At 43.0% G+C, this 16,177-nt stretch overlaps 1 protein-coding gene across 10 annotated transcripts in view; it reads right to left on the bottom strand.

Moving 5' to 3' along the window:
• Positions 1-1,088: 1,088 nt before the first annotated feature.
• Positions 1,089-16,177, bottom strand: part of LOC105037139 (uncharacterized) — a 28,927-nt gene continuing 13,838 nt past the window's right edge. For 5 of the 10 annotated variants that reach the window (XM_073246673.1, XM_073246765.1, XM_073246739.1 and 2 more), the window contains 5 exons: positions 3,946-4,146; positions 3,552-3,626; positions 3,077-3,251; positions 1,889-1,989; positions 1,089-1,804 (listed from right to left, as the gene is read on the bottom strand). In XM_073246673.1, coding sequence (XP_073102774.1) covers positions 1,308-1,804; positions 1,889-1,989; positions 3,077-3,174 — 696 coding nt within the window. In that variant the 5' untranslated portion in view covers positions 3,175-3,251; positions 3,552-3,626; positions 3,946-4,146 and the 3' untranslated portion in view covers positions 1,089-1,307. Of the gene's footprint in view, positions 1,805-1,888; positions 3,252-3,551; positions 3,627-3,945; positions 4,147-9,795; positions 10,163-10,222; positions 10,528-16,177 lie in introns of those variants that run through there. The other 5 variants (XM_073246813.1, XM_073246840.1, XM_073246789.1 and 2 more) reach the window with 3 other exon arrangements.

Genomic DNA, 16,177 nt, shown 5'->3' with positions numbered 1-16,177 from the left:
TACAAGTAAAATATCTTAACGAAAATCAATTATATAACCTAATAATTCAATTAGCATATGCATTAGTTGGTCAAAAGCAAAATTATATATCCTGTCAATCTTGTAGTTGTACAAGAAAATCAGTGGACAAAGGAAGAACTCCAACATCATAAAGTCATAGAAATCTTAAATGGTGCTAATGCCCATGGAGACAGCTGAGATTTATGAGATCATGGCTCCTAGAAACTGTTTTAGAGAAGTATAAGGAATTTTTTTTGTTGTTTGAAAGATTCTTTGCTCCCTTCTTAAAATTAGGGTGGCTATTTACTATCCGACCCATCAATTTGACTTCCAACTGACTTCCAACTAACATACATAGATTTGGATCATAAATGGATTAGTCCATCTAAGCAAGTTATTAAATGATTGAGTTAATTGGATCCTCATGACTTTATCCATTTAACCTGCTTAGGACTGTTTGACTCATTCAATACCTATTTAATCCATTTCAAACCTATTTAAACCGACATGCTTAACATGTTAAGACCCATCTAACTTCTTAAAAACCCAATTAAACTTTTAACTCATTTATTTGATTCAATTTGTTTATCAAATCAGTTATGCGGATTGGGATAGGTTAACTGATCAGTTTTGGATCTGGAATTTTGACTTATTTAATAAATAGGTGAGCTCGGGGTTACAAAATTTTGACCTCATCCATATCCGACCCAAACCATGTCCAACTCAACCCCAACCGAGACAAACATGAGTATAGAATATAAATGTCATGCAGACTTGGGCATTAAAGGTAGCATTGGACCATTCAGCAATTGAACATCAAAGATTTAGCAGAAGAAAAAAGAAAATTGCCTCTGTAGATGAAAAATACAGAGCTATATTGGTGGCCAACTGCTAAAATAGATGAAAAAGGTAGCATGGGACATTCAACCAACAAGCTGTCAAAATTGCGCATTCATACATGAAGATAATAATAATGATATCAATAACAGCAACACTAATGCCCAATTTTCCCCCAAGAGACAACAGCAATAACAACAATTATAGAAATTAATTATTGTTTTTTATGTAGCCGTTGTAGTGGCTTTCCAAGTACTTTCTCATTTATGATGATAAATAGTTCCAGTAGTTGCTCAGTTCTGTGTGCACAGACCAACTTGTTCTCACCACCAAGAAAATGAGCCAATAACTTGCCAAATCTTAAATATGGAGGACAAATGTAAACATGAGGACAGGTAACATTGAAAACATCATTATTATTATCGTACAATCTAGAGCTTGAATGAGAAAACTTCCCATCTCTTGGATCCTCACCACTTCCTATAGTGAATACGTTTTGGATTGCCTTTCTGCACAAATTTGGATGTGTGAGTAACCTTAATGTTATGGAGTGCATCTGCATGCCTATGATGCTTTCTTGGGTCTCTCTCATTCGAATCCATGTAGCTAATCCCGACTCTTATTCGGTGACTCCTTGGCCTTAGAGACCTCTCCAAGTGAATCCTTCTGCGTTCTCTTGATCTTTGAGAGAATAATTTTCGAAACTCTAACGACCTTGGTTTATGCGTATATGATATTGTATCTTCCAAGTCATCATTGCTTGTAGTGGAATCATAGTAGTCATCGATATCTCTTAGGTGCTCCTCATTCATTCTTTTCAAATTCTTGGACTTAAACCATAAAGACATGCATACATACTTGCAGATCGAGAAGCATGATGTCAAACATGCCCATAGCATCTTGCACGTACCCTTACCAATGCAGTGACAGATACCAATTTTGTATAGAAGGTAGAAGAACAATAGTACTGCATGTCATAAGAGAGAGAAAATATTAGGTGGATTTAATCTTTTGGGAGCTGTAAATTAATCCATGGAGTATATATACTCACCAATATAAAGGAGGACTAAGACAGCAAGCATCTTCAAAAGATTGGCAATGCAGAAATTCTCGATGTAACAAACTAAATCCCATGTTGAACCACATACTGAGCTGATAAAAAATTTTAAGGTGTGAAAGAGGCATAAGAAATAAAAATGCTATATGTCAAAATACTCTTTTGTCAGATACATGGCTTCAGAGGATCACTAGCTAGAGCTCTTTGGTAAATAACATTCAGAGAACTGAGAAATATAAAAAAGATGCACCATTCAAATGATATGTCATTGGTAAATATGAATCTATAAGCTAATTGTATAATTATCGAAAATTTCTACCTTAAAAAGCAATGCAAGAAGAAAAAAAAAAAAACTAGAAGAATCTCTAGAATTACATTCTGGGTATAAACTAAATGCATCTGTTGATAGATTAAGCAAGAAGAGTTTGGCATTGGTCTTTAGTTTTATTGTTCACTCTCTTTCCACCCACTCTCCAACAACCTGATTTACTAGTCCGGCCATCAATTATTACTGAGAGTACCCCTCCAAGACAACTCACTATTTTGTAATTTTTTTAGTTTTTTCATTTAGATTGACATATATTGGTACCATGTAAATAGCTAGATAAACTATAGATTCTTAAATTAGTCCTTTCTGTCAAATATTCAGAACTGCAATTCCAGTCCTTTAAAAAAACAAAATAGCATCTAGTTTCCATGCCAGAAAACTTTCTCAGAAGTGCTTAATCATCCTAGAAACAAAATTATCTCCCAAGAAAGAATACTTGAATTGTGGATATAATAACATGACAGGATACAGAATTCTCAGTACATGCCCAACCTCAATTATAGGAATTGTGGTGGTCCAATATCAGTTGAACATCTAGCCTTTTCGATAATGAAAAAGAACAAAATGCACCTCATTTTATGCTAAATGGGTTCAAAACCCAACTTATTGTTTGCTAAATCACTGATAATAGCATTTTCATGTAGTAATTTCTTGGTATTCCATAAAGCGAGAGACAATTGCATGCCATAGTAAACAAGCAAAGCGCTAAGGTTATCTTGAAGAGAAGTTCAGTACTAAATCACCATAAGAGCAGCAGATAATATGAGATGAAACTTGAATGTCAAAAAATTTTAATGAAACATATAACAACTAATATGGGTAAAATAGAACTCAATCACTAGCTCTAATACTACCCGCAAGATTTTCCAGAAAGAAAATCTAATGGAGCTCCAAGCAAGTCACCGACAACTTTAATAAAGCCTGAAACAAATGAACCAACAATGTTCCCCATGGAATCAGTATCAGCTGTCACTCATCTGCTCAATTCCTTAGAAAAATATTGTTTGATGTGCTCCTCGCTGCCCAATCCTACACAGGCCCAATGTGAACAACTATTAAATTCACTTCAGAAATCAGATATCTTTAGGTCATGTAATTTTTTTTTAAAAAAAAAAACCTATTTTATTTTGAAAAAAGAATTGCTCTCGTGTGATTTAGTTGCTCATTAGAACAAGAATAATCACAACAAATGCAAAGTGACACAAACATCCTTTTCAAAAAAAGGAATTTTTTTTTAAAAAAAAGGACAAAAATAACAATCAGACTTAAATTATAACTGAATAGAGAAGACAAAAGGATGAAAGAGAAATATGAACAAAAAGTCCGAACCAGAGCGTAAAAATTCAACTTCACTGGGGGCTTCAAACGAAGTCTAACCACATCTGATCCACTGCAAGTTTGTCTCTGAGAATAAAACAAAGTATTCAGGTCCCGTCACACATAAAATGACATAGATGCAGAGAAATATCTTCTCTTAGCCATCAAAATCTCCACATGATCTCACTCCACAAGGTATATTTAAACAGACCATATTTTCAGTAATCTTCAATAAATACCAAGAGACAAAGGGAAGGGACAAAAAAACTCTTCATACAATGGGAAACAACCATATTCGTGAAAACTGCACCTACCAAATGGGAGAATAAAAGCAAGAAAAATCACATTTGAGGCATTTGGATTGCATAAAAAACCACAAACGGGATTCAGGAACATGGAAATTTACGGGCTCTGATGGAAACTCTGGATGTCTTAGATCTCGTTCTCTTTCTTCGTTCTCCTCTGCACTTCAGAGAAGGGTCAAAATTTTGAACTTTTAAAAAAACGATAATAGTAACGGTCTCCCTTCCTGTCAGCAACGTTCGGCTCGGAAACAAACGCTCGGATTTGCCAGGGCCCCCTGATCCCAACCGTTCTTTCATAGGCCCTGCAAATAATGGCTTAATGAGGAGCGATGCCATCAAGGTTTTGGTCACGTCAAATGTTGTTTTATTACACAAGAAAGCCAAACAAATATAAAATACGGATAATATTTAAAAATAATGATTTTTTTTTTAATTATTACGCGACAGGTAGTAAACAACAAGCTTGCAACATTTATGCCCTGATAAAATAAGTCTTTTCGAAAATATAACCAACAAAATGACGCATTACAGAATCAAGCCCTGGTTTGGCCTCCAGGGCTGTGTGATTGATTGGGTTGAGTAATTGTGGGCGATTGAGAACCTTGGAAGGCTTAAGTTGGACCAAGAAAGAAGACCATGGGATCCTTTGTTCTAATTTTCCATTTTTCCCCAGGCAAATCGTCCATGTTAACCTAGAAGGTCTGGATCTCCAATCCACATTTTGACTAGGGTCAGAATGTAGGCCTAGATAATTATGATTAAAACTGCAATCAGACTCTAGTAGCTGACATAGTTTCTATTATGATAGAAATTAACAGTTAACAGATGTGGAAGGAGCCACCATAATGCAGAAAAAACATTATCAAGATCTTTTTTAACAACCAAGGTTATATTTCTTGAAGAAACTGGTACGCCTGTTACTCTGCAAAATACTAAGAAAAATAATTATAAAAAAAACAACATAAATTGCTACTCAAGGCAGGATGGTAAATTTGCTTTCAAGTCATGGAATTATTATTCACAAATATTTCCTTTTCCTTACTAGCTAACCTCATGATTGTATTGAAATTTCATGAACAATTTATGATCGATTAATGTAGTGCCTATAAAGTATTTATGACTGAAGTTACTTCTTGCTGGTTGGTTTTGTTGTTGCTGTCTCTCCCGAGCTTATTGATCTCCCGTGAATTAGCACAGACACAAGTCTGGCAATTCAGCTGGGCATGAAAATTTAAAATTCAGATATCATATTATCAGTATTTAAAATAATTAAAGGAATTCAGTGTATTTATTATTGCTCTTAAAGTGATCAAAAAATACATAAACAAATGGTTCGAGACTAAGAAACCTGCAGATAAAAAGTCACCAATAGCTTATACTTGCCAAGCAAATCTGAATCACTGTTATTAAACCCGGCCCGGTCCGGCCGGTCGGACCGAAAACCCGGTGACCCGATCAGAAGACCGGGCCGGTTATCTAATTAAACCGTTTATGTTTAAAATTCGGTTAAAACCGTATGAACCGGCCGGTTGAACCGTGAACCATCTGACCCGGTCTAACCCGGTTGAGCCGTAAAATTAAAAATTAATTTTTTTTTATTTTCGAGATCGACCGTTCGACTCCCCTTCGACCTTTCCTCCCGTCGTCCCTTCGTCTCTTTGTTCCCGAGCTCAAACCCCAGCGGCCCAACCTCAGCCAGTCAGCCATCTTCCCTCGGCGTCGTCAGCGACGAAATCAGCAGCGGCAGCCGGCAGCGAAGGAGGAGAGGAGAACCGAGTCTTCTCCGTCTCCGGTGAGTAATCTAACTCTTTTTTTTTTTTTCAAATCTCCGGAGTCCGGCAGCTCTGCTCCGTCTGCTTCCTCCAAGGCTCCAACCGCGAGTCCGCGACTGCCCTCCTCTGCTCGCCCCCTCCCCTCCGGAGTCCGGACCTCCCTCTGCCTCTTTCTTCTCCGCTCGGCCGCCTTCACCCTCCGCCTCCTCCTCCTCCGCCATCCGCCTCCTCTTCCTCCGCTCGATCCCCTCCCCCCTCTGCCTCCTCCTCCGTCGGCTCCTTCCCCCCTCCGCCATCTCCTCCTCCTCCGTATGCTCGACTCCCTCCCCCCTCTGCCTCCTCCTCCCTCGGCTCCCTCCCCCCTCCGCCGCCTCCTTCTCCTCCTCCGTACGCTCAACCCCCTCCCCCCTCGGCCTCCTCCTCCGCTCCGTTCCCTCCCCCCTCCGCCTCCTCCTCCGTACGCTCCCCCCTCTGCCTCCTCCACTCGGCTCCCTCCCCCCTTCGCATCCTCCTCCTCCTCCTCCTCCTCCTCCTCCTCCATATGGCCGTCGGTCGTCCGCCTTCCTCCCCCTTCCGCCGCCTCCTCCTCCTCCTCCGTATACAGCCACGGACACGGCAAATTTTTTTTTTTTTTTTAAATGCTGTGAGCCTGTGACTGTGATACAGTGATAGTGTGAGTGTGTGACTGTCTGCGGACACGATAAATTTTTTTTTTTTTTTACTGCAGTGTCACAGTAATACAGTATTACTGTAAACACTACAGTACAGTAAACACCCATGATTCCGTGAACATGAAAAAAAATTTTTTTTTTAATGATGCTATGTTGATTGATACAGTAAATATTAAATATTATTTTTTTAATTTCTGTAATCTGTGATCACCATGAGTTTGACTCTATAGGATCATGGGAAAAAAAATTGGATAGAAATGAAAGAAGATGTTGATGACTTGATCTTGTTATTTATTTATTTTATCTTCTACTTATAAATTATAGCTTAATTTAATTTTCTTTGTAGATTATCAAAATGGCCTCTGTTGAGGGAAGTATGCCATCCATGGATGATTCAAGTAATACTTCATCCACTCAAGTAACTGGGGTTAGAGGTAAAAGTGATCCTGCATGGAATCATTGTAGAGAAGCTCCTGAACTTAGTGGTAATACCAAAAGGATGAAGTTGGCATGCTTGTATTGTGGAAAGTCATTTGCTGGTGGTGGGATCAATCGCTTCAAACAACATCTTGCAGGAGTAAAAAGAGAAGTAGAACCATGTCGCAAGGTGCCGGCGGATATTCGTCGTCAAATGATACAAAATATTCAAGCTATTAGTGAGAAGAAGAAAAGAACAAAGGAAATGGGTGAAGATTACAATCCCTTTAGTGCAAGGCATAAGGAACATGAGGAACAAGTATATTATAGGCAATTAGGTGAAGATGATGACATACAAGAAATTCCTCCCTCATCAAACAAGTCTACGGGTAATACAAGAGGTAAAAATATAGAAGGTGGAAAAGAAAAATAACTAGGAACAATTGAAAATTATTTCATGCCAAGAACAACTCCTGGTGCTCAACCAACTATAAAAAGCTTGTTGCAAAACAAAGAAGCAGTTGAAAGGTGTGATCTTGCAGTGGCAAAATGGATGATAGATGCATGTGTGCCATTTAATGCTGTCAACTCTAAGTATTATCAGTGCATGATAGATGCAATAGCTAGTATGGGGCCTGGTTACAAAGCTCCAAATTTTCATTCTGTTCGTGGTTATTTGTTAACCAAGAATGTTGATGAGGTGAAAAAGTATGTTGAAAGCTTTCGTGCTACATGGAAGAAAACAGGATGCACAATCATGGCTGATGGATGGACAGATCAGTGTAGGAGAACTTTGATTAATTTTTTAGTTTATTGTCCTAGAGGGATCGTATTTTTGAAAAGCGTGGATGCTTCAGATACCTCAAAGACAGCTGATATGTTGTATAAGTTGTTCAAAGAAATTGTCATGTCCGTTGGTTTTGAAAATGTGGTTCATATAGTGACTGATAATACTGCAAACTATGTTGCTGCCGGTAAAAAGTTGGAGCAAGACTTTCCTACACTTTTTTGGTCACCTTGTGCTGCTCATTTTCTTAATCTCATCATGCAAGACATTGGCAAGTTAGTTTCAGTGAAGAACACCGTAGCCCATGCTGCAGGTATCACAAAATATATTTATAATCATTGTTATCCTTTATATTTGATGAGAAAATTTACTGGTGGAAAGAAGATAATTCGTCCGGCACCTATACGTTTTGCTACCAATTTTATTGCTTTACAAAGCATATTGGGCCACAAAGATGCATTAAGAGCAATGGTGACTTCTAGAGAGTGGACAACTTCAGCTTATGCTAAAGATAGTAAAGAAAAAAAGCTCACCGATGACGTGCTTAATTCTCTTTTTTGAAATGAATGTGCAACCATTGTTAAACTAACAGAGCCTTTAATTCGAGTTTTGAGGATTGTTGACAGTGATGATAGACCTTCAATGGGTTACTTGTATCATGCTATGCATCAAGCTAGAGATGAAATGATCAAGAGATTTAAAAGGAGAAAGATTGTAGTTGAACCTTATTTGAGAATAGTTGATTCTCGGTGGGATTTGCAATTACATCAAAATCTTCATGCAGCTGGATTTTGGTTGAATCCATGTTTTCAATATGACTCAGAACTTATGGATAAACATCCTCGTAGTGTTTCTGGACTCTTAGATGTCATAGAGAGATATTCATTTGGTAATCCAACCTTGCAGGGGAACTTAACTAATGAGATGAGATTATTTAGAAATGCAGAAAATGACTTTGGACGCTCATCGGCTATAAATGATCGAAGTCGCTTGGCTCCAGGTAAGCTTGTTTCTTAGTTATGTTCTTATGCTTTCATTAGTTTTATTGATATAAAGTTTTTTCAATTACATTCTATTTTAACAAATACAATATTTTGTATCTAGATGAATGGTGGGTCACCTATGGAAGTTGTGCACCTAATTTGCAAAAGTTAGCTATTCATGTTTTAAGCCAAACTTGTAGTGCATCCAGGTGTGAGAGAAATTGGAGCATCTTCGAACATATTCATTCTAAAAAGAGAAATAGATTAGAGCATCAAAGGCTTAATGATCTAGTATTTGTGCACTATAATTTGAGACTACAACAAAGGTAATTTTATTGTGAATGATATCCAATTGCTTGTATTTATTTCTTGTTATTTAATTTTCAGACTAATAAATATTAAATACAGGTTTTATTTCAAAGGTCGCAACTATGATCCTATTGACTTTGAATTGTTTGGTGATAATGATGCGTGGATATTAGTCGATGAACCATCGGAGTTAACTAGTGAGGAATTAGAAACTTTTCACCGTGAATTGGCATCATGTTCTATTCAAGAAAATAATAATAATGGTGAGCGAATTATTTTATTATATAGTTTATGAATAAAATATTATTACAATTTTATTACATATGATTTTTCTTTTTAACTTTTTGTTAAAATTATGATTTTGTAGATATATTGAACTTGGAAGATTTGGATGGTGATGATGGTGAAAATGATGGAAATGATGCGAATAGGAGAGAAGATGGAGGAGATGAGAACATTGCAACTCAAGAAGATGTTTTTGCAAATATTGACATAAATTTCAGTCCATTAGCTTGAATTTTTATATTGTGTACTTGTTTATCACTTTTAACTTTTTTTTTTAAAGATATTGAAGTGAAATGTCGTACATTATTATGTACTTGTTTGTTAAAACTTTTCATTTTGCTAGCAGATGTGGATGGTTATGTTTTAAAGTTTAAACTACTAGTTATTATGCATTTATAACTTTATGCCATTAAATCTTTATATTCATCAATATTTTAGTCTAATTATTTGTATTTATAGGATTACAGTTTTGTTTCATTTGTATTTTGATACTTGTAGCATTGGAATATATATTATCAGGACTATTATTGTATTTCTGGATATAAACAGGTTATTAAATTTTAGATTTTATGATTTGTGCATTGACCCGCCGGTTCAACCGTTGACCCGACGGTTGGACCGCTGACTCATTAACCCGGTGCCTTATCCGGGTTAAGGCCCGGGCCGGGTTTAATAACTTTGATCTGAATTAAAAAAACAAAATTTTTCATTTATAATGAAAAAGCCAAAATACATCCTTGAGCAACAAAGTTCATTTTCACATGGAGATCCAAATGAACTGGGACTAGAGAATATTTCAAATGAAACAGGTCTTCCATCAGCTTTGCTGAAAAGCAGCTCTGACCCTCTGAATCAGAAATAAGTGACAGGCAGTATGCCACTAGTATTTGCATGCTATAAATTAAGGGTCCCTATTTTGAATGATTTCATCAATGGAACTTCTGGAAATGGTAACCTTAGCACCCTTCATGTTACTAGCTGCATGCTGCTTCAATAGCAAGCGTCTTAATCATGCCGGGACATATATCTTTCTTAAAGTTGTCCTCATTTGACGAAACAGCACACTGACTTCTGTGACTTCTATGTAGACAGGCCTGCCATGACAACGTGCACAAAAATTTCGGATAATCTACTCATAAAAACTGATACGGATCATGTTCAGATTATTGCTCCTATAATTTATTTTGATTTTGAATAAAACTTCTTCGATCATACATACCTAAAAGAGAGAACTATCATTGCACCTATAAATGAAATGGCGGATGAAATAAACATGCACCTACTTTCCCTTCTCTCTGGTGAAGAAAGAAAGTACTTAAGTTCAGGTTCAATATATCAGACATCAGTGGATGCTGCATGTGAGGATGTTCTTTATCCAATCGAGTTTCTAAATTCTTTAAAATTTAGTGGCATTCCACATCATGAATTGAGGTTGAAAAAGGGTACACCAATAATGCTACTGCAAAATATAAATCAAAGTATGAGCTTTTGCAATGGTATAAGATTGATAGTAACAAATTTGACAGCAAAAGTCATTGAAGCGGAGGTCATAACAAGTGCTAACATCGATGCCAGAATATACATTCCTCGCATTATAATGCAGGTGAAGGAAATAAAATGGCCATTTATTTTTAAACGAAGGCAGTTTACAACAAGAGTTTGCTACGCCATGACTATTAACAAAAGTCAAGATCAAATATTGAATAAAGTTAGATTATATTTGCTGAATCCGATATTTAATCATGGTCAACTTTATGTTGCTCTCTCGTGTGTTATCTCATGCAACGGTTTGAAGATTTTGATAAAAAATAATCATAAAGGATATGAAAATTATACAAAGAATATAGTCTTCAAGAAAATTTTTTCGGACTTGCCTCAAGGTGCTTCATCATTTAAAAAATTGTTATATACTTATATGATCATATAACCATATGTATTGTAACCCCGTACATCACTTTTTTTTTAAAAATTTGTTCGTGCAGAGTGATCGAAATAATGGAATACAATATGCTCTTGGATCTATCATTGGAAAAACAAAATTGAAAAATAAAGATTAGGATTGCAAGAATTTGGGATTCGATAAATTCCAATGCTGATGATCAGCTACTGAGTGTCGATTGTATCTTTATCGCCAAGAAGGTCGTGATGGTAATCTGTTTGGTTATGCACAATCTCTCTTATTTCTTTTTTTTAAATAACTACAAGGAGATACTATCCAAGCATCTATTTGTAGAGAAGATTCAGTGCAATTGAAAACCCTTTTGATTGAAGGGAGCATCCGTCTTATTGAACGATTTAATGTTGCACAGAATAAAAGAAGTCACAGAGCTACTATGCACAAATATATCATCTACATTAATAAATAGACAAGCGTGCAGTAGGTTGATCATCCTCATTCTGACATACCTCTTTCAAAATTTAATTTTATTAACTTCGATAGATTATCAGCCCAAAACCATAATGATCTTTATTTGGTAGGTACGTGTTAATTAAGTTTGTTTTTGTTAGTGGTTTTACAACTTGATACTATAGCTGTGTTTATCAAATTATTTTCAGATGTTATCAGTCACATATTGACCATTGGCGCTCTTGAACAAGTATACGTCAAGCAGAAGTAGGTTTATAGAAGAAATTTGGAAATTGAGAACTTGAGGTTGCATATACAAGCACAATCTATCTTTTGATAACTGTATAGTACATTGCTTCCTAAATATGCGTAAATATTTTTTAGCATGCAGAGGTTATTTGTTATCTTTTGGGCTGTCTTAACCGAGGCTATTGATCACCACGCAATTGAGCAGACAGAGTAGAAAGGTCCTGTTGTTTCTATTTTCTCGAGAATGACGGTTAGAACTTATAAAGGTAATTTATAAATATCCTGTAGGTTATGGCTTGCTTTATCAAATTATCAGCTCTAACATTATCCCATATATTTTCTTCGATTTAGACAAAATATGCCTATCTTCGTCTTCGGCTTCAAGACATTATATGTCTCTAGAAATAAAGAAAATAGAGGAGTATCGGCACAGATTTGTATATCCCTTTTTTATTTTGCATATGCTGTATTGAATGAAAAATAAAACTTTGTTATAATATGGATATTGTTGGGTATAAAATACCCACAGCCGAAATCCTCGACGGAATCGACTTCGAGCAGCTCAGCTCCGCCCGGACTCCTACGGGAGCCGGGCTCCACCGCCGACATCAGCACAGCTCCGCCCGGACTCCTACGGGAATCGGGCTCCACCGCCGACATCAGCATAGCTACGCCCGGACTCCTACGGGAGCCGGGCTCCGCCATCAATAGCAGGACAGCTCCGCCCGGACTCCTACGGGAGCCGGGCTCCACCGCCGGCATCAGCACAGCTCCGCCCGGACTCCTACGGGAACCGGGCTCCACCGCTGACATCAGCATAGCTCCGCCCGGACTCCTACGGGAGCCGGGCTCCACCGCCGACATCAGCATAGCTCCGCCCGGACTCCTACGGGAGCCAGGCTCCGCCATCAACAGTAGGACAGCTCCGCCCGGACTCCTACGGGAGCCGGGCTCCACCGCCGACATCAGCACAGCTCCGCCCGGACTCCTACAGGAGCCGGGCTCCACCGCCGACATCAGCATAGCTCCGCCCGGACTCCTACGGGAGCCGGGCTCCGCCATCAACAGTAGGACAGCTCCGCCCGGACTCCTACGGGAGCCGGGCTCCACCGCCGACATCAGCACAGCTCCGCCCGGACTCCTACGGGAACCGGGCTCCACCGCCGACATCAGCATAGCTCCGCCCGGACTCCTACGGGAGCCGGGCTCCGCTATCAACAGCAGGACAGCTCCGCCCGGACTCCTACGGGAGCCGGGCTCCACCGCCGGCATCAGCACAGCTCCGCCCGGACTCCTACGGGAACCGGGCTCCACCGCCGACATCAGCATAGCTCCGTCCGGACTCCTACGGGAGCCGGGCTCCTACGGGAGCCGGGCTCCACCGCCGACATCAGCACAGCTCCGCCCGGACTCCTACAGGAGCCGGGCTCCACCGCCGACATCAGCATAGCTCCGCCCGGACTCCCCCCGGACTCCTACGGGAGCCGGGCTCCACCGCCGACATCAGCACAGCTCCGCCCGGACTCCTACAGGAGCCGGGCTCCACCGCCGACATCAGCATAGCTCCGCCCGGACTCCTACGGGAGCCGGGCTCTGCCATCAACAGCAGGACAGCTCCGCACGGACTCCTACGGGAGCCGGGCTCCACCGCCGACATCAGCACAGCTCCGCCCGGACTCCTACAGGAGCCGGGCTCCACCGCCGACATCAGCATAGCTCCGCCCGAACTCCTACGGGAGCCGGGCTCCGCCATCAACAGTAGGACAGCTCCGCCCGGACTCCTACGGAAGCCGGGCTCCACCGCCGACATCAGCACAGCTCCGCCCGGACTCCTACAGGAGTCGGGCTCCACCGCCGACATCAGCATAGCTCCGCCCGGACTCCTACGGGAGCCGGGCTCCGCCATCAACAGCAGGACAGCTCCGCCCGGACTCCTACGGGAGCCGGGCTCCACCGCGGACATCAGCACAGCTCCGCCCGGACTCCTACGGGAGCCGGGCTCCGCCATCAACAGCAGGACAGCTCCGCCCGGACTCCTACGGGAGCCGGACTCCACCGCCGACATCAGCACAGCTCCGCCCAGACTCCTAGGGAGCCGGGCTCCGCCATCGACAATAGCACAGCTCCGCCCGGACTCCTACGGGAGCCGGGCTCCGCCATCGACAGCAGTACAGCTCCGCTCGGACTCCTACGGGAGCCGGGCTCCGACCTCAGTATCAGCTGCTGGTAAGCTTCGTCCGGACTCCTACGGGAGCCGGACTTCATCTTTAACTTTGATTGCAGAGGGTTCTGACTCTTACAGGAGCCGGACTCCACCCACGACCTCAACCGAAAGGAGGACCCCTCCCGGACTCCTACAGAGGCCGAACTCCGACCACTGCCGAGCCTCGATCAACAGATCCGCGCCCCCTGGCAGATCACAATAACAACCATGATCCTGCTCCACTTCCTGTGGCGGACTCCGCGCAGTTCCATCATTCCTTGACAGGCCGCAGTAACCATCGCCACCCTGCTCCACTTCCTGTGGCGGATTCCGCACAGCTCCACTACCCCCTGGCAGGCCACAATAACGGCCACGAACCTGCTCCACCTCCTGCGGCGGATACCAGGCGATTCCCCCATCCACTGGCGAGTCACGACAACGGACGCTGCTCCACCCCACGTAACAGATTCTGCATGGCAAGCCGCGGTGATGGCCACGTGTCTACTCCACTATCCTTCGCAATCAATTCCTCTGACCATGGGCGGCCCACTACCAGACGGTTACAAACGTCGCCATCAATCCGTTGTCTCCTCCGCCTATAAAAGGGGGACCCAGATACGTTATTCTCTAAGCTCATTTTCTTATCTCAAAACTCTGCTAAATTCTCCGTTCGAGCACTCCATTCTTGTTGAGGCAGAGAACTGACTTGAGCGTCGGAGGGTCTTGCCGGAGCAACCCCACCTCCTGTTTAGACTTCCCTTGCAGGTCCCGGCGGCGACCGCGGCTTCCCCGACTCCAGCTTCTCCGGCGCAAGCAGATTTTTGCACCAACAGGATTGGCGCTAGAGGAAGGGGTTGAACCTTCGGTGTCTTCGCAGCACCCTTGTTCTTAAAAGAGTGTTCAACGGAGCCGCCTCCGACCGTTTCTCCGTCATCCACTCCTAATCCTCCCCTGCGAGATCGACACTCAATGCCTCCGCGCAAGGCGTCCACCCGGCGGTCCACGGCCTCCGCGGCCAGATCTCAGGCTCCGGCCTCCCCTCCCGTTTCTCAGCCTCCTCCTCCCCCTCCGACGGCGGCGGTCGGCGCGGAGCAGTTTGACTTGCTAGCGCAGCAGGTCAAAGACCTCGTCGAAGCCGTACAAGCAATGCAGCAGCAGCAACCACAGGCGTCAGCGCATCCGGAGGGGGCATCTCCGGAATGCCAGAACCTGACGGTGGGGCGGGCCAGCCGCCCCGTCCTTCCTGGGAAGGCGAATCCGAGGGTAGAGAGCCCTCAATCGGACCATGACTCCACCCCTGGAAGATCCCTGCCCCCGTTCTGCCAGAGGATCCTCGAGACTCGAAGTCGAGAGGACTTCCTGGACCGGAGGCTCCAGGAGATGAACCGACGGATCGAAGAACTCCGCCACGCGCCTCCCGCTTATGGTGAGGATATTTGCACTGACCCTCCCTTCTCCCAAATGATTATGCAGGAACCAATCCCGTCGAATTTCAAGCTTCCCCAGTTCGAAAGCTACGACGGGACGTCGGACCCGGTTGATCATCTGGAGGCCTTCCGAACGATGATGCTGCTTCATGGTGCTCCCGACGCCATCTTGTGTCGGGCTTTCCCGTCTACTTTGAAGGGAGCAGCGAGGAACTGGTACTCGGCTCTGAAGCCGGGTACCGTATTTTCCTTCGATCAAATGAGCCACCAATTTGTGGCCCATTTTGTCAGCAGCCGGCGTCCCCGGAAGGGTTCGGAGTCCCTCATCAACATCAAGCAGAGGGAAGGGGAGTCCATACGGGCCTACGTCAACCGCTTCAACATCGCGGTGTTGGAGGTCCGGAACTTGGACCAGTCAGTTGCCATGGCCGCCCTGAAAGGTGGCCTTCAGAAGAATGATCTTTTGTACTCCCTGGAGAAGAAGTACCCCAGGGATTTTGCTGATCTACTAGCTCGGGCTGAAGGATATGCCCGAGCAGAAGAGGCCTTCAAAATGAAGGACGAAGAGACTGCGAGGGAGCGTCAGGCGGGAGATTCTAGTAAGCCCGCAGTTGAGAAGAGGCCAAAGGAAGCCCGGCCTCGCTCCCGATCCCCTCCTGGACATAAGCGCGCCCATACTCCACCTCGGGCACGCAGGCAGAGAAGCCCGGACAACAGGTTTCGGCGGGGTTCCCCGCCAGGGAAATTCTGCAACTACGCCCCCCTCAACGCCTCGAAGGCCCAGGTGCTGATGGAGGTCAGGGAGCAGCTCCCTAGGCCGGAAAGGATGCGCACGTACCCCGGCAAGCGCAACCCCAACAAGTTCTGCCTCTACCACCGCGAC

Source organism: Elaeis guineensis, chromosome 1, assembly GCF_000442705.2.
Source record: "Elaeis guineensis isolate ETL-2024a chromosome 1, EG11, whole genome shotgun sequence".
In the NCBI taxonomy this organism is placed as follows: Eukaryota; Viridiplantae; Streptophyta; class Magnoliopsida; order Arecales; family Arecaceae; genus Elaeis; species Elaeis guineensis.
Note: the sequence above shows the minus strand (reverse complement) of the source record. Positions and strands in the feature narration are given on the sequence as shown.